Source organism: Gadus macrocephalus, chromosome 10 (genome assembly GCF_031168955.1).
Source record: "Gadus macrocephalus chromosome 10, ASM3116895v1".
Taxonomy (NCBI): Eukaryota; Metazoa; Chordata; class Actinopteri; order Gadiformes; family Gadidae; genus Gadus; species Gadus macrocephalus.
Window position 1 is genome coordinate 21317451 of NC_082391.1, and position 22989 is coordinate 21340439.

The window sequence follows — 22989 nt, forward strand, 5'->3', positions numbered from 1 at the left end:
AGAAAGAGACGTTGGCTAGTGAGATGAAGGAAAAGCACTGCGCCTATGTTTTTGTGTGGGTGTCATTAACACTGGAATGCTCCAAGTACAGCCTGAAATGTTTACGGACCCCTAGATGGCGATCAAGGCAAATGAACGGGTAAGGTTTGTTCACGCTTTCCACCTTTTTATCTGGTGTAAATGATGGCAATGTGCAAACGTAAGATGTTATAGAAAATCATTATTTTATTTATTCTGAGAAAAAATGTTTTTGGAGTTGCAGGCTAGTTAATTATTATTATTGTATCATCTCACAATTGTAACTATATGAACGTTTTGACCATTTAGATTTGGAAACTTCAATGTAGGCCTAATTAGCCTTCATTTTTGGGCCTGGCTCCAAATGTGTTTTATTTTTTTATTCGTTTTACACCATACCTGCTGGCTGCTCGCCAGTCCCAGCTCTCGGGCTGGTCTCAGAGATGCGCAATAAAAGCTGAATTGGGCCGAGAGGAGGGGGGCGGGTACTTGGGGAGCCAGACGATGATGATGCTGTGCACTGAAGGAGGAGGACCCTGTATTCTCTCCGCCGGCGGGCATCTGCTACATCACCAGCCCATGTGTTAAATATGTAACCACATTTTAAGCTTAACACCAAATCATGCCCCTTGGATAATACTGCTGGTTTTTGCGCTCAGACCTGAATTTTGGGTTAATCTTTTTAGTAGAGTAAGCTAATATATTCCGCCGGTAGACAGATGGAGCACTGCGAGCAGAACGGAGACCCCCAGATGGAGAACGAGGTGAGCGCCGAGATGCCTAGAGATAGCATTTAGCTCCCTCTGCTGTGATTGTCACAAAATGTTATTAAACATGTGCCGATATAGTCTACATCGGTGTTAGCTAGGCTTACGGGAGGATAATTTAGGCCTAGATTCAAAATCAGGCTCTTTTGCCAGCCGGTGTGAAGATGGAGAGATGGATGGACCCCTCCCAAAATGTATTGCTACCCTCGCCGTTTCCAACGAAACTGAGATTGCATCGGACATAATAATTGGGTTCCGATTTACAAGTTCTTTAATTTCTCATTTCCAAAATGGGGTTTGTGTTGGACAATGGAGGATGGTGAACGCAAGGGTTTGATTGAATGTTGCTTGACGCGAGATTCTCCTGTCTTCATTCAGTCAAAATATATCAAAGGAATAATGCATTCGAGACAGGGGTGGAAAGAAAATAGAACCTCACCCCCCCAATATGGACCTTTTTGATGGTTTTAAACGTGGTACAGATTCCCTCTAGATTACAATAGCTAATTACATATTCAGTTATTTTGCGTAGAACCAAGCCAGCTGCACAAAGTGAAGACAAGGCACCAGCGGGATTTAAACCCATCCAGTAGGGTTTGGCTCTGACCGTAGACATCAGCTGGGGAGGTGATGAGTCAATCTGAACACACACACACACACACACACACACACACACACACACACACACACACACACACACACACACACACACACACACACACACACACACACACACACACACACACACACACACACACACACACACACACAACCCCCCTCCTGTCAGATATTGATCTAATGTGACCGTTTTGGGGTAGGGGGTGAAGCAGGTGTGTGACTAAAGCTTGTGTGAAAGACCCCTTGACAAAAACGCACTATTAGACAGAATATGTTGAATTAGAATTAGTTTACAATTAGTGTTGTATTATCCAAGAATATGAGATGATAACGTATGCAAACAGTGAATGGTGAATATGTAGAACATGCAAATACAACTAATTCAATGTAATCTTAAATCACCTATCGACACAGCTAGTACACATGTTTAATAGAAGAGTTTGTCAATCAACCATTCCAGGTTCAATGAACAAAGTGAATGCTATGTATAAGTCATTTACAGTTTGCTCACACTATGCCCTATAAATGTACATTTGAATTGAATAAGTGATGGAACACCTTTTGGCAATGCACTCTCTTAGTTTTCTCATAGGCCTAAAAGTGTTTTATCTTTATTTTACCATTGTAATTAAGTTCTAATTAAGATGTAATAACAACATAATTTAGCAAACTGCTTACCACGGTTGTCTAGGGAAATGCATTAAACTACAAATCATGCACCGGTCTCTGAACTCTGCGTGCTGCAGCAACCTGGCCTCATAGGTGCGCCCTAGCACGAGACTCACCTGTCTGATGTTGTGTGCCAGCAGTGCAGCAGACTGGTGGAGGAGAGGGACGAGGCGGAGAGACAGCTCAAACACATAAAGAGAGGTGAGTTTCTCCTTTTCTTTGGATGATGGGAAAACATCCTCCATGCAAGCCGTTTGATACAACCCTGATCGCTCTAACTTAGTCCCCGACATCATTCATTGATTGGTGAGACAATGTCACTATTGGACCAATGAAATCTGCAAAGTTCACGTGATGATCATAAAACTTCAGAGTAAAGGTGCTAACCTTAAGGAGAACAAGGATTGCAGGTGGTGGGGGATTTGCATACACACACACACACACACACGAACACACAAGCACACACACCTCTCTCCAGCCTTGCACCTGTTTCCACACCTCTCTGTTTGTGACATCGTCAGCTCGTGGCCCTGTGAATGGTTACATTTAGAAGGAGCTTCTCAGTTTCCATGACGACCCCCCCCCCCCCCTCCCAAACTCCCAAACCCCCCTCCAAGGCACAGAGCCAACCATAGCCTCCCATTTGTGTTTTGGCACGTGTGAGTCTCTTTCCACCTAGCAACCAGGGGTGGTTGAGGAAGTGTTAGATGATTTGACCTGCACTATTAACTATTGATCTGGGTGACACACGGGCCAGTAGTAAAGCTTCCAGTGCTGCCATGACTATCCTTCAAGGTAAGACAACGCTGTACCTATACTGGGTCTTTCTCGGATTTGAACTATTCTATCATTTAGCAGACGCTGTTATCAGAAGGGACTTACAGCTGAATTTTAGATATGAGATTAAGGAGCCAGGAGGCATTAAGGGCATCAAGCACGTGAATGCGTGCGTCTGTGTGATCAGAGAGGATCCATCATAAGTGCTGTCATGATCTTAACTCTAGTGCCAGTTGTTTTACCGGGGTAGCCAACCTGTGTGTCAGATTCCAGCTTCCTGCAGTTACTCCAGACAATTAGCTGCTGTTTCTTCAGAGAAAACTGTTTTAAAATGACTGAATTAAAGTTGAATCGGTTTCATGATCGACTTTCTAAGGAGAAGTGGAAGATGTGGTAGACTGGATAGTGTCATGGCTGGGGGTGTTCAGCTGCCAGCCCCATGGGTTCAATCCACATCAGTGTCTGCAGACCTCAGTGTAGCTGTAGGCATCCCAGACCTGCTCCTTATGCATGGTTCTAAGTTTACCGTAAACTGCTTTGGATGAAAGGGAATCATGACATTTTGTAGGTTAAGCTGAAGGATGAACAGTGGGCATGATACTGTGTTGCTGACTTCACGCGTAATCAATCTGCCTCAGTTTATGTGATATCCTTACCATTTGGTTTTAAATGTAACCAAAGTCATTGGATTATTATGATGAGGGTGAATACAACTGCGCTTTGGATTTGGTGCTTTTTATAAGAGCGACGACAGGCCCGCTCAGTTCTTGAGGTGGTTAGAGGAGGAACACGGCCATTCAAGTGACTCGCTGCGGACCAGTAGGATGAAACGCCAGTCACTCCCCTTGAGGGCTTGAGTCAGCGAGGAGAAAAAAGAAAGAAACAGCAATCCCTTTGGTTCCCTTCCTCCTCGGCAGCAACCACCCCTCTGTGCCGTCGCACTCTTACGTCCCATTCTTCTATTCATTCAGTCACTCCATTTCCCCCGGGGCCTTGGGGGACGTCATATTATTCTGTTGAATTATTAACGTCTCCGCCAGACGTCAATTATTCAGCAGCGGAGTCAGAGAGGTGGAGCCGGCTCCGGGTTCATTACGCACTGGTAATCATGGACTTCAAGCATGTGCATTCATTTCCGGACTTCCTCCATGTTATTTGAGGGACTTATTTTGTGCTCCTCTGAATGGCAGAGAAATTTGACTTCGACCTGATTTGCGTTTGAAAAGACGCAATCATCTGATGTCTTTCATTGTAAAGACTAGGTGGAACAACCAAATAACACATTATTGCCTTAAAGGCACCCAGTGCAACTTTATGTAAACATTCAATGAAAAATAAACATTCAATTTCTAGTCTTTTTTACACGTAGTAAGTTTCAATAACTCCATACCATTACATATCGACATTCAAGGAGCAAAGATGAGACGTTGTTGTGTGGTGAGAACTGATAGAAAATCGTAAACAACAACAATCGCTGGTGGGGAGAAGCCATTTTTCCATTGACTGGAAGCCTGCTTTATTTATTGTAGGTTACAAAAAATAAAGAAAATGGCGGCATTGTTGTTGTTATCGATTTTGTATCAGTTCTCACCACACAACGACGTCTCATCTTTGCTGCTTAAATGTCGGTATGTATTGGTATGGAGTTATTGAAACTTACTACGTGTAAAAAAGACTAGAAATTGAATGTTTATTTTTAAGCCTCGAAAGTTGCACTGGGTGCCTTTAATGTTAATATGGCAATTAGGCACTTGATACATAATATGATATGACTCGATGTGAAACAATGTTTTTCTGGGTGACAGAAAAGGAAAGCGATGTCGACGCTAGCTTCGCTCTCAATCTAACTTGTCACCTACTCAATATACCTTGTAGTCAATAATAATTGTTTCATATGGATACAAAAACAACCATTTAGCCAATCATTCACAAGGAAATCAAATTACCTTAATCCCTGAACCAGATCCCAAAATATTAGAATGTTTCTATTGAGACATGGTCGACTTCTTAGAGTCAATGAACAAATGAGGTCATGGCATGAAAACGCTGAGTCAGGCTGACCTACTTATGTACCTGCTTGGAGGCTGTGCTGAGATGATGCTGGGCTAGCTGGGTTTAGCTCCTGCTCTGCCCTGTCATTGCATCACATCCGTCTATATAGGCCTGTTCTGTAATCTACAGAGATAGCTACAGAGTCATGCTCACACACTCGCAGTATGAAAGACTCAGAATCCCAGAATGCATCTGCCATTTTCTTTTGTTATCCCTGTCAGTTATGCTTGTCAATGTAAGGCACTTTGCAAACATACATTTTAAAGGTGCTAGTACATAAATTAATTATACTTACTGTATATATCCATGTGCTATATCCAATAAAGTGCCATCATCACACCACTAACACACCATTCCAGTCATGGATAATATTAATACAGCTTGAACAGGAGAGTTTAGGTTCTCGAATGAGGCTCCATGAATCGTGACAATTTCGATAACCTACATACTAGTTACTCTTAGTCCTCCCCAAGCTCCTGTTCCCCTTGGGGATGCGCTCCTGAAGGAAAAGCCTTAGTTATAATAGCCTCAAGAAAGTGGCCTCTTTATTGCAGCTACTACACACACACACACACACACACACAAACGTGCGCACACACTCACTTATGTTTACCGTATTGTAAAGCTGCTGCCAATATATAAAACAATCTAAAGCCCCACTTTAACGGTGTGCATCTGCAAGCAAACCACTTTATTTTAATGGCCGCCCTTCACGTATCCAGCATCACATATTTCGTCTGGTCTGCGTCTAGATATTAAACTAAACTAGTGCCTACAGCTAGGCGGATGGTTATTAGTTTGAGTGCCATGCCCTCCCCTGTTGTTATACATCCATGCTTGAAGCGTCAGCCCAGGGATTCCTCTTAGCTAAACACCTCATAGAAAGAGCCTTAAATTAACGTCAAATCCGCCAGCAACACAACATGCTACCAGCTAGTGACCGCTCCAACCGTTTTGACTCTCGACAGTTTAATGAGAACAGAACCTGATGCGGGCGTAAGTGATTGAACGCTTCTGATTGGACCGTGAGTGTGTTTTGCGTAAGGGGGATCATAGCCACGGGCTAATCTACATGCATTGTCAATGGGTTACATACGTCATTCTCCCAAAAGGTCTGGATTAATTCTGATCATGGAGAGACTGTGCGTTTGCATATGGTTATTGGGCAGGTGAAACTGCTGGTGTAGACAGTAATGTAAATCCAGAAAATTCAAATATCAAGAACAAAGCCAATTATTTACCTTGTAACGTTCCCTGCATAATCACATCCACAGTTGCAATCCCCCTGGACTCCATTGGGTATAAACACAATATAGATACTACGAGATTCGAGATTGAATGAGCTTAATGAGCTTTGCATATATTTTTATATTGGTACCACAAAGTATCTTCACATAAGTCCACTTCGTGACTTTGGGTGATTTTCTGGACTTTGCTAAGAATCACTGACGCAGAACCATATAATGCAAGCTACAACAGGGTAGAGACCCACGTTGTACCTACAGCGGCTTTTAGACCCAGAAGTATCATTGAGCTCTTTAAGAAGTCTCTCGGGCCCAGAGTCCACCTGGTGCATGCAGGCTGACCCTCTGACCTGCGTGCTGGCGGTAGTGTGTGTGAGCAGGCGGAGTGATGTGGAGTGCAAAGGCCTGTTAACAGCGGCTCAGAGAGCCATATGAGAGCACCGCCGGTCAACATTTTAACATTGAATCACTCCACAAAGTCCTCCATCTAACCATTAAACATTCACTCATGGATGAAAAATGGATTACAGCTCTCCTTCTCTAGTCTCTCTTGCCGCCCTTCATCTTACCATCATCTTAGTTTGATCTCTTTTCCCTTCTCCTCCGCACGCATGATCCTCTCATATATTTCCTCTCTCTGCTCCCTTCTCCTGTACTCCCCTCTCTCTTCCCCTCTCCTTATTTCCCCCTCTTCTCTGTACTCTCCTCACCCCCCCACCTCCTCCTCTGCTGTCCTCTCTCCTTTCCTCTACACACTTCTCTTCAACCCAAATCTCCTCGTCTCTCCACCCCTCCTCTCCTCTCCCCCCCTCATCTCTTCTCATTCCCTCCCCTCCCATCCTCTCACCCATTCAGCTGCCTGTTGGTCCACTCCCAGAGTGTATGTTTCCTGTGTGAATATTTGATGGTGGGGCTGAAGATGCATGCCTTGTTCGAAAGGGCACTAGGCTAACAGCATCTTAAACACTCTTAACACTTAAACACACTCTACACTTAAAGCTTTTTCCCACATGTGGCTGCAGATTCTGGTCCTCCGCTGGTCGGCATTCTAGAATCGAGCGTGGCTATAGCCTCTCTTCAGGGAGCTGTCTTGTGTCTTATTAAGCCAGCCTGGAATTGTCCGCTACTTAGAAGGCTCCCTTAGCGCAGGTCCTTAAGCCGCAGTATCAGTCTGTCAAACAGCCGCTTTGCACCCCAGATTAAACACAACCAGGCTGTTGTTCCCACGCTTTCTTTTTTACTCTCATTAACCATTACGGAAGCCTGGATGTAGAATGGTTCTGAACAAGAAAGAGTAGGTTTAAGTGATTCAATTAAACTTTGTGTGATATCTATTCATGAAAGGAAGATGTTATTTTTGTATGGATATTAAAATGATGACAGTGGGCTGGAGGTTTCGATGGCACTAGCTTCAGATTACAAGCCGCTCCATCCATGCATTATGAATGCAGCGCAACGCAGCACTGGCATGCTGTGTTTTCGTGCGTGCACGTCGGGTTGTGTGTAAGGCAATATGACCAAAAAATGAGACAATGACTCTCCTGCAGTAACCAGTCTAAGTGTCAGGTGTTACTATCCACCAGCATGGATACCTGCGCGTCATGTGTCACCAGACTTCAAAACAACTTTATTTGTATGGTAATCATCACAGTTACAATCTGAAAGGCTTCATAGTCCGGTCCTAGCCCTAAGCCCTCTTCAGAGCTCCCCAAACCTTGAGAAGGTAAACAGAAGCTAGTTCACTGTTGGGTTAACCACATTTTTTGCAATATGTGTCAGCATTGAGACTAGCATAACACTGTTACACTGGCATAAACACATTAATGGCAAGACAATTGTGTGGCTTTTGCATTAAGGCAGGCAGTAACCATGGCTCAATTATTGGGCACTGGCTACCCTGCTGTGTCTCTGAATCACTAAGGGCAGCAAGGTGGTTGCCATGGCTACATTGACCACAACAGGGCTTACCTAGATCTTTGGTCTGATGGATAGGGTGTTATTATGGGAAATGTTATATTTGGGAGGTGAAGGATGATCAGGAGGTGTGAAGAATGACTTGTGTGTTTGCTGATGACGTCAATTGTTTTCTATTTGAAACTCTCAATTGGAGAGTAACCTATTATGTTTCTTGCCGCTCTTATTCTTAGTCCTTGCTCTACACACAATCAATACAGAACGTCACATTTCCTTACAGGCCTGCAGTATGTATTCTACCTAACCCCCAAGGACCATCATAAACAGTAATGAAACCAGTGGATCAAGGGATGGCCCCGTAGATGGTGATGCGTCACCCTACAGAGCAGTAGAGTAACTCTGAAATGTGTTTGTGTATGTGCGCGTGTGTGTGCGTCTGTGTGTGTGTATGTGTGTGTGTGCGCGTGCCTGTGTGTGTGTGTGTGTGTGTGTGTGTGTGTGTGTGTGTAGTGTCTCAGATGGTGATCGAGGAGGTGAACGTCCTGCAGACTCAGCTGGAGATCGAGAAGTCATGTAGGGAGAACGCAGAGGCCCTGGCCACAAAGGTGACACACACACACACACACACACACACACACACACACACACACACACACACACACACACACACACACACACACACACACACACACACACACACACACACACACACACACACACACACACACACACACACACACACACACACACACACACAAATCTAAAAATGATTGGGGCAGGTTATTTTTCTAATTGTTTGCAATCCCAATGATGATAGCCTCTTCACATCATGTCCTCTGTGACCTCCAGCTGAACAGTGAGAACCGGAAGTTGAAGTATCTAAGCCTATCGTCTCGGACCAGTCTGGACGAGATGCTGCCCAGCGTCACCCTGGAGGAGGTTTCAGACGCCTCCGACACCAGCCCAGACTCATTCACCCACTACCAGCAACAGGTCAAAGGTGAGGGCTGGAACACATGAACAGCAGTAGGTCAAAGGTGAGGACTGGAACACATGAACAGCAGTAGGTCAAAGGTGAGGGCTGGAACACATGAACAGCAGTAGGTCAAAGGCAGGGACTTGAACACACGATGAACAGCAGATCAAAGTTAGAGGTTTGAACATATGACCCACACAACCTGCTGCAGGTCAAATCTAGGGAATGAAAAATATGACAAACATTTAAAAGGGACAGTGTCCATTAATCAACATGGCCATTGTATTCGACATATAAACGCACCAGATTTAGTTAAAAAACGATTAAAGGTATTGGTTATCAAATTCGTGACCATCAAAACTCAAAGGTAGAGGTAAATTCATGCTAATCACTACCAACAGCAGGTCAGAAATATGATCCCAACTCACTAACTGGTCAAAGTTAGGGGTTCAAACATATGACCAACATTACCAAGAGTAAGTCAAATATATTAGCAAAGGTAAGGTACCAATGTCAAGGTAGAGGTTTAAACACATAACCAATAGTAAGTTAAATATTGGGATTCCGAAGAATGACCCACAGCAAGTCAAATACAGGGATTTAAACCCCAAGTCAAAGGATAGAAAGTGAAATATGAAGGCCTTGAGGTAAAAGTAGAATATATAAACAGGATCATCCTCAAATAAGAGCATTTAGGTACCTCATAAAATGTTATTTCACCAATTTCTATACGTTGTACATTGCAGAGCTTCGGGAGACAGTGAACACACTTCTGGAGGACAAGAAGGAGTCAGTCTGTCAGATCCACGACCAGCAGAGACAGATAGAGGAGCTCACTGCACAGGTAAGCACTTCACAACACTAGGAGCAGCCTTAACCAAGTAGAAAAAGGCTAAGCATCAGCAGAGCCTTAAAGTCATAATCACCACAAAAAGGTCTTGTCATGTTCTTACGTAATACAAATATTAAGCTACTGACACCACAATTCAAATGGTTCATGATCTGAATCAACGCATGATGTTTGACTTTGATATTGTGCAATATGATTGTGTGTCCAGTCAGAGAGAGAGCGGGCCGAGATGAAAGAGCTTCGGGAAACTATCGAGCAGCAGAGTAAAACCATCAAGAGGTTCAACAGAGGTGAGTCCCTCAACCCAGCTTCATAACACTCATACATAACCTTAATATCCAGTCTGCCTGTAGGCATCAAGATATCTAGTACTTAACTGTGTAGCAATGTTGTGTAGCAACATTGTATTGTATTGTGTTGTATTGTATTATAGTTCTTAACTGTGTAGCAACTGCAGTAGCTGCTATCATTGCTGTAACACGGGGAATTGGTGAGCCTAGCGATTGTTGTACTTGCACTTGGTTCTATGAACATCCTTACTGTACCGACAGCGATATATTGATGCACTTCTTTTGACAAATGTACTTATTGTAAGTCGCTTTGGATAAAAGCGTCTGCTAATTGCCCTAAATGTAAATGTAAATATCTAACCCCTACCTGCTCCTTAATGACTGAATGTATGTATTCAAATTCAATGAAGTTGCTGTGCATAAAAGCTGATGCTGAATGACTTAATAGTAAATAGTTGGACGTATTTGAACCCAACACTTCTTGTGTGCAGTGTCCATGATGGCGACCCAGGAGTACGGGGGCCTCAGAGACCAGCTGGAGCTGGAGCAGAGCCTCAGGGTGGAGGCGGAGACCTTCGCCCACGAGGTGAGACAACGTACCCGCGTGATGATAGCATGGAGTGTGACCCTAATGATCATTGGAAGGTGCTTCACTGTGCAATTACGCAAAAACCTTGGATGTGATATTGCGTTTCTACAAGCGCCATTTATCAGTTAACAGTAATAAGCGACAACAGATTATGATTTGTTGGTTTATTTCATCATTCATTTGGCTCCACCAACACAAATAGTTTGGCAACTGGACTGGGACTGGACTGTGGCCAAGCAATACAAACATTTCCCTGTACATTAGCTTGCTACGTTGTGTAGGTCTACACATTACTGCAGGCAAGCTACTTTTTATCTTGTACGTTTGTCTGTATGTTTCTATGTTCAACCAGTACAATTGTCCGTTCAATGTCGCTTTGGTGACATGTGTGAGTTAGCGGCATACAATTGTTGATTTAGGCTATTTATTAGAAAACACCTGTAAAGCGGATTGATACATGTATGGTTAGAGTCCCATTGCTGTTATGGTTTTTTCAGCAATCAGAATAGAAACAGTAAGCATTGATGGACTACAGAAGATATCAAAAAACTTTCCATAAAAGACTACAATATGTGTACAAGAACCTGTCTTTCCCTCTTCCCTCTTACCACCTAATTTGCATACTTTTTTACCTTGTTCTTGAAATGCACGTATTGCTATCAAAGTTTACCGTTAGAAGTTGCAATGCCACTTGAATTGGTTGTAGATTTTTGGAGAATGGTATATAACAAGTTTCCCTCCATTCTTACCTTCCTTACCCATTTCATTAACACATTTGCACAAACGCACACGCACACGCACACACACACACACACACACACACACACACACACACACACACACACACACACACACACACACACACACACACACACACCCCCCAGATGCTGGTGAAGCAGAAGGAGGCCAACAGGCAGAGTGTGATCCTGATGCAGAATGCAGAGCCCAGCATGCAGCTGCTCAAGGCCCTGGAGGACATCGCCACGGTTACGAAGACGCTGGAGGACGAGAGGCTGCAGCATCAGCAGAAGGTGCCGTCATCATGTCCATCGTCCTCATTAATACACTATCATCGCCAACGTGATCTCCAATTTAAATGCAGGTTGTGTTTGAGATATGTCTCAAACAGATGTGCCTCTTAATTATGGAACCGAAACAACCGAAGCCCATAACTAAATGGCTTTCTGTGTGTGTGTGTGTGTGTGTGTGTGTGTGTGTGTGTGTGTGTGTGTGTGTGTGTGTGTGTGTGTGTGTGTGTGTGTGTGTGTGTGTGTGTGTGTGTGTGCGGATGGGTCTCTTTGTATGTGCTGCAGGTGCAAGCGCTAGAGGCTGAGCTCCAGCAGAGTGCCCTGCAGGGGGAACTAGAGAGCCTGAGGAGGCAGGTGGACCTCCTGGACGAGGAGAGGAAGGATGTGGAGGTTCGCCTGGAGCAGGAGAAGAAGGAGGTGCAGGGACGCCTGGAGCATGCAGAGAAGAGGAGCCAGGAGCTGGAGGAGAGAGGTGAGAGGGGGAGGAGAAGCACAGACAAACACACACGCATAAATACAGATGTTGTAGGACAATTAATACATGGGACACGGATATACAAGGAACACACACAGACACATGCTTGGACATACACAAACACACACACACACACACACAAACACAGTCGGACATACACTCTCTGACAAACACACACTCACTATCACCGGGCGGCTCCCGGTGACAATCCAGGGAAAGCTACCTTCCTCCTGTCCCGTTCCCCTCGGGATGGAAACTCGTGAGAACCCGGCTCTCGCGCCGGAGATGGGTTTCCCCCCTCAGAGGAAGCCTCGGTCAACCTCTGACCTACCAGAGACCAGCGTCGTGGCGGGACAGGGCGTTGGCGTTGGCATGTCCCCGCCCCGGCCGGTGGTCCACCTGGAACCCGTAGTCCTGCAAGGCCAGGAACCACCTCGTCAACCCCGGCTTTGGTGTCCTTGGCGGTGGTCGTTGATTGCCCACTTGATGGCCAGGGCTTGCTTCTCAGCGGTGGGGTAGTTCCGTTCATTGGGGAGGAGTTTCCTGCGGATGAAGGTCACCGGATGTTCCTCCCCAGCCCAGTACCGCCCCCAGGCCCACCGCTGAAGCACCTGTGGGGATTAGAAGGGGCAGAGTAAAGTCTGGGGTTATTAGGGGGGGGGCTCTGAGCAGGGGGCCTGCCGAAGGAGACTGAACGCCCCCTCGGCTGCCCCCGACCAGGTTACCGGTCTGACAGAGCCTTCCGCCTCAGATCGTGGAGGGGGGCTTGCCAGGGCGTCGAACCCGGGAATAGATCTCTGATGGCAGCTACCAGATGAAGCTGAGCTGGAGCATCTTCGTGACCTCCACCCGAACGGGGCCCCAGGAATCCCCGGTAGTGAACCGTGACGCCTGCTGCCGTTTTGGTGTTGTGTTGTGCGACCGTTGTTCTCTCGGGGACCCCCCCGCAAAGACGTCCTGGTGCTGCAGCATGACTCTGCTGAGTTCCTGATCAGGCCTAAGGTCATCAGGTACGCCACGCCCGGTGACGAGGACCAAGGGGATTGGGACAGTTGGGGTTTGCCTCGGCCCTCCACTGTTGCAGGAGGTTGACGGGATATTCCTGGGTGGGTTTATTCCTCCCTGGCAGCCGCACCCGGTAGTTTACCCCCCCCCCCCCACGTGAGCCACCTCATAAGGCCCCTGCCACTTAGCCAGGAACTCGCACTCCGCGGTCGGTATGAGGACCAGGGCCAGCTCGACGGGACGCAAGAGGCACAGCTGCGCACCGTGGCAGTATATACCGGAGCCTGGGCCGGCTGGGCCTGTTGGAGGTGATCTCGGCCTATGGGCCAGACCTGCGCCATGCATTCCATTCCTGCTCCTGGTGGTCCTCCGGGTTACGATGTGGCAAGGGTCGGCTCTCCCAGGCTTCCTAGGCGAGGTCGAGGAGTCCCCTTGGTCTCCGACCACAAAGCAACTCAAAGGGGGAGATCCCTGTTGAGGCCTGGGGGTACCTTGCACACTGCGAAGAGGACATGGGGAAGGGCCAGGTCCCAGTTCTTCCCACCAGTCCCCGTGGCCTTCTTGAGCATCTGCTTAGGCGTCTTTGTTAAACCTTTCGACAAGCCCGTCCGTATGGGAGTGGAACACAGAGGTTCTCAGCTGCTTTAACTGTAGACTGAGAAGGTGTTTTAGCACCCGCGACATGAAACATGATCCCTGGTCTGTTAATATCTCCTGGGCTATCCATACCCGACTAAACAGTAGAAGGAGCTCCCTAGCTACTGCCTCAGCGGGGGCGGAGCGGAGCCAATGCTCAGATGTACCCCTAACACATGGGAGTTGGCCATGAAGAGGACTTTGCTGACGTGGGGGCGAGGCACCACCAACTGCTCGGCCATGACCCCCCCCCTTCTGTGCTACGCGAAAAACTCAGGCCCACCCTGGAGCTGAAACGAGGGTGAGGTAGGCTGCTCACCGCCTCCCTGGCCTCCCAGATCATCATGGAACACATTACATCCCAACATTAGCTGTTACCATCTCAAGATAGCACACATCATCCCTCTCTCTCTCTCTCTCTTTCTCTCTCTCTCGCTCTCTCTCACTCTCTCTCTCTCTCTCTCTCTCTCTCTCTCTCTCTCGCTCTCTCTCTCTCTCTCTCTCTCTCTCTCTCTCTCTCTCTCTCTCTCTCTCTCTCTCTCTCTCTCTCTCTCTCTCTCTCTCACTCTCCCCTCTCTCTCTCTCTCTCTCTCTCTCTCTCTCTCTCTCTCTCTCTCTCTCTCTCTCTCTCTCTCTCTCTCGCTCTCTCTTATTGTGCTGAGATCCTGACATGTGAACAGTTGACCTACATATATGGCCTATATCTAATGTACACACATACATACTCCTGAGAGCATACATATCGGTATAGATGTAGAGATATAGAGCCTCATCTATATATAATGGAGAAAGTGATATATTTTTAAATTCGTATACATTGGATTTGGATTTATTAAGTACATTTACCTTCCCCACGCTGATAAAGCCTTTTGTGTTGAATACCATTATGGTATGATAAGGAGATAAGGAGTATATTTTTCCCAGTTTGGATAAGCAAGAGAGTTATAGATTGCGAGCGATGAAATGACACATCAGTAATCATGAAACAACTTGATGTTAACGAACATTGTAGTGTCTTCCATTCCATTCCAAGTTGTCAAATAAGCCAACTGCTTGAAGTAAACATTATAGCAACTAGGGTTAAAGATTTTCTATTTTCAGCATAAGCTAATTTTAGAATGTGGCATATTTTATTATTAATTGCAAAAACAATTGCAGCCCAGAAATGCCAGTCCCTGTTATATCTGCTGGGTCTTTATTTAGCAGAAACTCCCAAAGCCATTTCCAAAGCGACTGACAATAAATGCATTCAACCATTAAGATGCAACCTAAAAAATAAAAATGCAAAACAAGTTATGAAATAAACCAACTGCTTTAAATGAACATTATAGCAACAAGGGATAGAAGATTTTCTATCTTACCATACGTTAATTTTAGAATGTGTTATGTGTTATTATTCATTTCTTTAACAAATGCCGCTCCCTGTTTTATCTGCTGTCCTCCATTCCATTACACCCGCTCTCATTGGTGCACTGGTGAGCACTCTGATCCTATTGGTCGAAATCAAGGAATATGTAATACAGCAGTTACGATTGGGCCAAGAGGGGTAGCTGAATTGCATTGCCTATTTTTATTACTAAGTAAGCTAACGGGGTTTCAGCTGGGACTCCTCGATGGTAATTAAACTGGCAATAGCGTGATTGTTGGTGCCTTGCTTGGCCCCTTGGGGAAACCCCCATCTTATTGGATGAAGAATCGGTGGCAGTAACCCCCCCCCCCCTCCTCATTGGCCAATCAAATCCGCTCCTCCTCCTCCTCTATCCAGTACTGGAGCTGCAGGAGGCCCAGAAGACAGACGGCTCCTCCTCTGCTACCGTGGCAACCGGCGCCGGGGCCCCGCCCCCGCCACCTGGGGTCGCCCCTCCCCCGGCTCCCCCACCCCCACCCCCTCCTCCCCCTCCTCCCCCTCCACCGCCCCCGCCCCCTCCCCCCTCCCGCTGCAACCCCCTCAGGTGAGGAGACAGAAATACATGTCATCTACAGTATTTAGCACAATCATTGTGAACAACCCAAAGTTGGGGTATAAAATATTACCAGTAATTAAATTATTTAACGTGTGGCCATATATGTCTTTCTGAATTTAAATCTGAAATCGTATGTGTTGTGGATATGATGTATACAACAAATGTGGTGCCAGAATTAACTCTGTTTCTGTCTGTATCGCTCTCTCTTTCTCTCCCTCTCACTCTCTTTCACTCTCTATTTATGTCCCTCTTTCTCTCTCCGTCTCTCTGTTTGTATGTCTGTCTTCCCCCCCTCTCTCTCTCTCTCTCTCTCTCTCTCTCTCTCTCTCTCTCTCCATCTCCATCTTCTATCTCAATCTCAATCTCACTCTCACTCTCACTCTCACTCTCACTCTCTCTTTCTCTCTTGTTCTCTCTGTGTGGGTTTATCTCTCTCTCTGTCTATCTGCCTCACTCACAGCTCTCTGATAGCAATCATGAGGAAAGGTTCAAAAAATACCAAGGGATCTCAGAAGGCTGAAGAGACTCCGGGTAGGTTAAGATCATCAGAACACATGGTGTATAACATGTTCTTGGCCATCTCGACAAGTGCGAAAATGTGATATGTAGTGAGTAACCATTATGTAGTACATGTAGTGAGTAACAATTATGTAGGGACTGACCATTTCGGAACTTGTGGAGCCTAACAATATTAATATTTAACCTAGAAACACAATGCTAAGCTTAAACGGTTATGGTTTTCATTTCTTGTTTCACTGGCGCTAAAATTATTAATCAATTGGAAATATGATGATTTGTGTGTGGAGAGACCCACGTTTATATGGCTAGAGGCTAATTGCTTCTTGCATATCTGTACTTCCAGTAGAAGCTAAATGCTAACGTAAACAATCTTTTTCACGCCATGCTATCTACACAAATGATATGAAATACACAAACGGTATGAAATATCGTTTGTGTATACATATTAAAAAAATAGAATAAAGACAAAGCAAAGATGCAGTGTGATGTAATGCAATGGCTAATGTAATTTCTAATGTTACGTCCCAGTCTGTGTAACCGTGGAGGGTGTAGGAACGTGATTCTGATGTAATCGTCATTTGTAATGTAATGAGTTATGCAATGCTGTGTGCCGATGTATATAGCTGCTGCGGGCGGTGAGGACGTGAAGTCGAAGGCCGTGAACGAGATGATGGAGAGGATCAAACACGGAGTGGTGCTGCGGCCCGTCAAATCCAAGGACAGCAAGGTGAGAGGTCATGGGACGTCAGAGGGTTTCATTCACCGTAACACAGCAGGCCTCTCTTCCTGTTGATTTCTTCCACATTTTTTGATTATCTTTGTAGCTATATCACTCTAAGAGCGTAAATGAACCCCAAGATCCCTTTTTTTTTCAGTTCAAATCTGTCCCGTCTGGGACTCGGCAAGTGATGTGTCTGTTTTTCTAAAACGTTTGCAATTATCTAGGCAGATGGCATTATTCGAAAAAAAATTACCGTATTTCTTCTGCTAATACTGGGTAGATTTGTATACCCTTTAAAGAGATTAGTTGTTTATTTTCTATGCATGAAATTTTTTCTTTTATTCGATTATTAAGTTATTATTTTCAAGCACTGGCTGTTCTTTTTCCAAAGCACAAAATGCAAGCTGTGTAAAAAAATTATATTAGATTGCAGATTATATTATTCTAGAGGTGTGTGTGTAGGACAGAAGGCCTTATTTTTCTACTCTATTCTTCTCTTCATCAGAGGGCGGCAGTAAAAGTGAGTAAATGAACGTCGACATTCATCACCACTACAATCGTGATTGCATGAGTGACCTCACTGGGTATCGCGTGTCACTTCCTGTGACTCTAGGAAACCCAACTCAGGCACAAACGTGCACACTCTCATTCTATCTCTCTCTCTCACACACACACACACACACACACACACACACACACACACACACACACACACACACACACACACTAACACACTGTTTGTAACCACACACAAACACACACACACACACACACACACATAACCACAAAAACACACACGCACGCACGCACGCAAACACACACACTAGTGACAAAGACCAATATTACTGATGTGGTCAAGGTTACGAGGCCGATGGGAGATGAAAGCTTTCGTCTGACCCTCTTCATGTCTGTATTTTCCCAGCAGCCTCCGGTGTCTGAGGAGAGTGCCCTCGGAGCCAAACCCCAGGAGAGCGCCATGGAAGAACTGATGGGCATTCTGGTAACTCAGTCAACACTATCTCACTTGTCTGGCTGGCTCTCTTCTTATCTGTCTGTGCATACCTGTATGTCTGTTGGTCTGTGTCGGTCTGTCAAATGACTTTTTACCGATGGAAGGTCTGTATCAAGCGCCATTCGACGGCACTACATGTGGGAACGTAAGCGGTGTAGCTAACGTCCTGTTGGTGGACCCCCCCCCCCCCCCCCCCCAGGAGACGGTGAAGAGGAGCCCCAGCCGTGGGTCCCAGGAGCAGGCGGCCGCCGCGGCACCCCCTGCCCCGGCTCCTCCCCCTCTGGGGAAGAAGGACAGCGAGCTGGAGGTCATCCTGAGACGCAGACGCAACCGAGCAGGAGAACCAGGAGGTACAGCTCCTCTTCCTCCGCCTCCACCCCCCCCCCCCCCCCTCTCTCTCTCTCTCTCTCAACTGAATGCCTTGCTCTGGAGGTACAGCACCTCCTCCTCTCGCTCTGTTTCTTTCTTTCTTTCTTTCTTTCTTTCTTTCTTTCTTTCTTTCTTTCTTTCTTTCTTTCTTTCTTTCTTTCTTTCTTTCTTTCTTTCTTTCTTTCTCTCTTTCTTCTTCCTCTTCTTCTTCTCCGTCGTCTTCTCCTCCTCCCCTCCCCCCTATCTCTTCCTAGACAAATCAGTGTGCACAGTAGTACCACATGTCTCCAGAAGAGGGCACTGTTTGCCATGTAAAGGGCTCCTGTGAGTCAGTTCCAGGTCTGTTTACCGTGTAATCAGACAGATCTATTATTCCAACCATTGATTGACCTAGCTGAGCGCAATAAACCTGCTTACAGTACACAGTCTGCTTACATAAGCAACCCTCTACGCTAGACTCATGAAAGAGGGTTATATTATGGCCTATTAAGCTAGCTATAATACGTTATTGATCTGCTAATGAAACATACTTGCTGGCTTTGCAACAAGTTTCAGAAACAAAAGGAAAGGGAGTCAAGGACCTGCTTTGACCTCTCTGACCTCTGACCTTTCTCATTGGACAAGAGAGTAACAATTAAATTTGTATTTATACGAGGATAAATGCTGTTGACAGTAACAGATTAATCCTGTAACTACTGGGGTGGACCATGAACCCAATGACCCATGAGGAAAAACAACCCAACGCAACAGAATGTCAATATGTTACAGGGGCCACACAGCATTACATGTTCCCTCACTGATCCATATTCTGAGACATAAATGTTCATAAAACTCCTTCTAAGAGTTTAATGACATCAGAAAAAATGGCTCACGGCGCTACTGGTATTGATGACGGGTTGGTGTCTGGCGCAGAACCAGAGTGTTCCTAACAGCCTCCGCCTCCTCTCCCAGGGGAGAAGGAGGGCCAGATGGTGCACGTCTCCTCCTCTGACAGCCTGAACGGGCGGAGGACCAGCTCAGATTCCTCTGGGAAGGAGCCCGACAGCGCCGGGGGTCTCGGGGCCCCCGCGGACCCCGCCGGCTCGCGGGTCAGCCCTGACGGACGGGGGTCCGGGCCAGGCCCCGTGGTGCCCCGGAGAAAGAGCTCCGACACCGGGAAGGAGCCCCGAGGAGCCTCCTGGCAGGAGAGGAGGTCGTGCACCTCCTTACCCGAGAATGAGGCCCCGGAGTCGCCCGTCAGCAACGGCTGCACCGTCAGGTAGGGGGTGTGTGTGTGTGTGTGTGTGTGTGTGTGTGTGTGTGTGTGTGTGTGTGTGTGTGTGTGTGTGTGTGTGTGTGTGTGTGTGTGTGTGTGTGTGTGTGTGTGTGTGTGTGTGTGTGTGTGTGTGTGTGTGTGTGTGTGTGTGTGTGTGTGTGTGTGAGATTTTGAGCGTGTGTGTGTGTATTATGCACCACTTGTTTTACAATAAAATTGTGCATTATTTAAAGATCCCATGACATGCCAGCAGGTGTGAGTGTGATTGGATAGATCAGTCTACCAGCCTACCCAGTGGACCGTAGCAAACGTTGCTCATCTGTCCAGCACAGATCTAGGTGGACAGGCCCACTTGTGATGTCATAAGGGGCAGATTTTCAAAATTAGCTTGTAAGGCTAATCACGCTCACACCTGGTGGTATGCCATGGGACCTTTAAAACAAATCTGCTGTTGTCTATCCATAAAGAAGGATCTTTGTCTCCTCTGTGCCACAGCGGAGGTGAAGATGACGAGAAGAGCAATGGAGGCGATCACAACGGCTCTAGCGACAGTACACACCTTGCCACGCCTCCTTGTGCTCCAGCCAATGGCAGCCCAGAAGCAGAGTGCTGAGTGGTCAACCCACCTGACCACTTCCCCCTATAGGAGACACCTGAAGCTTCACCATACCTACCCTTAAAGTAAACCGTTTGACATGGCACAAGGCCTCCGTTGTCCTATGCACACTGTGCTCTGTGTCGCTTTGTAACTTCAGAAATAATCTACTCTACTGCTTTGAGTTCCAGCCTCCTTACTTCTTCTTCCTCTTGCTCCTCTTCCTCTGCATTACATTTAGGGCTGCACAATTAATCATGTATATCCGCTACTATATACACTTTGCAGTTTGCAATCGTGTAATTTCGCAATACTGAAATCTTGACTAGACTGAATTAAAAACACTTATTGTAGCTGAATAAACACTTGCGTATTAAGACGCTACAAGCCTAACACTATGCCGGGAGTTCTGGGTTAAATTTCCATAATTTGTTATCAAGCGAAGAGACGCAGCCCTAGTTGTAGTAGACATGCTTTTATAGTTATCGTGCTCTTTAATTCCTGCACTCGTACTGATTCTAATGTGGGAAGGGTATGTGCGCTCACATTTCTACTGAGGTATGCAACTTATCGATACAACAGCACAGCAGGGATCTGTTTTTTTTCCTCAGTGCGCAAACGCAAGAACAGGCTGTTCCTAATGCGTTTAGTTAGAGACTCTCTAATGGCGCAAAGTTGTTATAACGTCAACAAATTACTGGTGAACTTGGTGATGATGTGGCAGCAGTGGCGAGAGATCCAGGGGATCTCCAGGGAGCTAGGTTTCCATAGCAGCCCGAGTTATTTATGCAATGCAAAACATCCCCAATATGTCACTCCTTCATATACGTCCACGCCAGAACATCCTCTCGTCTTTTGAAGGAACATTTGGGGAAATTCAGGTTTCGAAAGACATCATGGAATCTTAACAAATTGCAAATCCGGTATGCAGGGTTCCAGGGATTAAATGCCCGGACACGCTGTTGCACCGCTGAGATCCCGTGACGTGGAAGGACCAATGAGAAGCTGTGTGCGGTGACTCGGGTCAGGTTCACATGACGTAGCAACCTCCTCGTTGGACTTCTGAGCTAAAAAAAATCCCTTGTGTCGTCGTCACCCTCGAACATCTCCTTCTGCAGGCTCCTTCACCGGTATCGAGCCACGCTCCTCTGCATGTCTCTGACACCTTGTGCATTCCACCACTCCATTATTTCAGGCCTGGCTGTGTACAATTTCTTTTGTTAGGGGGGGGGTGTAACTTTTTAACAAACTGTCTTAACTAGTATGCAATTGAATTATTCACATTGGCACATTTTTATGGATACAGTACTTTCACATTTTGATTATTTGTTCATTGAAAAAATGTTTTTGTGTGGAATTAATGAATTACAATGATGCTGAACGGATGTTAATAACTGGCTGCCTATAGAGCCCACCTGAACCTCAGTATGAACCACTGCTTCACTCCGCCATCAACGGCCTTCCCCAGCGTCTTTCTGTGTAGTGAGCAGCATATCCAGGTCCGATTGCGGCCTACTTGAAGCCTTGACGCATCTAGCGTTTGTTTGGGACATATTATATCACCTGCATCCCTATCAGCTCACCGGGTTGTGTGACACGCGTGTTTGAGATTTAATAAAGGAGTGCTGATAGTTTGTATTCTAAAACATGGAAGTTCATTGGAGCACCAAGTGTATTAAATAAAAAATATAAACCATCGACTTTCATTTTTTTGCATCATTTGACGAGGAGATAGCTGTTTCATAGTGTCCACCATCCTGGTGAACACCTGGAGGAACTCACTCCGACTGGCCCTCATCATGGTCAGCCACTCTTCAAACAGCCTCTGGGAAGCATCTTCACTCTCCGAGAGGTCATCCTCACTCTGCCGCTTCTGCAACCTTGGGGTGTCAGAAGGTCTGGTGGGGCTGGACCTGGGGGTGGACTGCCCGTGGAAGGGGAGCTGGTGGGCTGTGCTGGTGAGGGAGCTCTGTTGTTGGACCACCTCAATAATTTGCTCACCACAACAACTGGTTCCACGTCTTGGTATCCCCGAAGCAGCTCGACAATGTCAGTGTAGAATGGGAAGCAGGCCAACCACTTGCGTTCCACCTTGTCTGGCTGAAAGTGCTTCCTGAAATATGTGGTAAGCTTCCAAGCCATCTCCTCCATCTCCATCTCCTCGGTAAAATAAGAGACCAAGGAAGGGGTTACATTGCTATGTCTGAATTGCTTAGACACTACAAAGTGTGGGATACTAATTTTGCAATAAACTATGCCGAGTGTTACACTGGATTTATTAGCGTTGATGAGTATGATGAAGTTTTACGTGATGTGGCAATGCCTTTGGATGTTTTTATGTTTTAATGTTGCGTTGTTAATGTGTTAGACAGCTTAGATGTTCTTAGATGTTTTGTTAACCTGATTCCTCTCCCACTCTGTTTAAGTAAAAGTGTGCTACTGCTGCAAAATCTCATTGCTTTTGTTTTTTTATTTTCTTTAATGTGTTATATAATAACTAATAACTTTTAATGATGTCAACTAGATCTTATAAATGGCCTAAACACATCAAATTTGTATATACCCCTATACCATTCGACTATAAGGCTTCTATAAGAATCTCCTCTGTGCAACTATTCATGTAGTCAGTCAATGATCAAACTAGTA

General features: G+C 45.9%; 1 protein-coding gene across 6 annotated transcripts; it reads left to right on the plus strand.

Moving 5' to 3' along the window:
• The first annotated feature begins 325 nt into the window (after window positions 1-325).
• Window positions 326-22049, plus strand: shtn3 (shootin 3). 6 transcript variants are annotated; one of them, XM_060063205.1, is made up of 17 exons: window positions 326-782; window positions 2210-2273; window positions 8570-8664; window positions 8909-9059; window positions 9782-9879; window positions 10094-10175; window positions 10667-10761; window positions 11649-11795; window positions 12078-12264; window positions 15674-15860; window positions 16333-16403; window positions 17015-17118; window positions 17618-17632; window positions 18038-18112; window positions 18324-18474; window positions 19445-19751; window positions 20244-22049. In XM_060063205.1, the coding sequence occupies exons 1-17, from the start codon at window positions 738-740 to the stop codon at window positions 20359-20361; spliced, it is 1992 nt and encodes a 663-aa protein (XP_059919188.1). In that variant the 5' UTR covers window positions 326-737; the 3' UTR covers window positions 20362-22049. The 6 variants fall into 6 exon arrangements, with proteins under 6 accessions (XP_059919188.1, XP_059919191.1, XP_059919190.1 ...); XM_060063204.1 differs by having other exon boundaries at window positions 328-782; window positions 18035-18112; XM_060063206.1 differs by having other exon boundaries at window positions 328-782; window positions 2213-2273; window positions 18035-18112.
• Window positions 22050-22989: the final 940 nt, after the last annotated feature.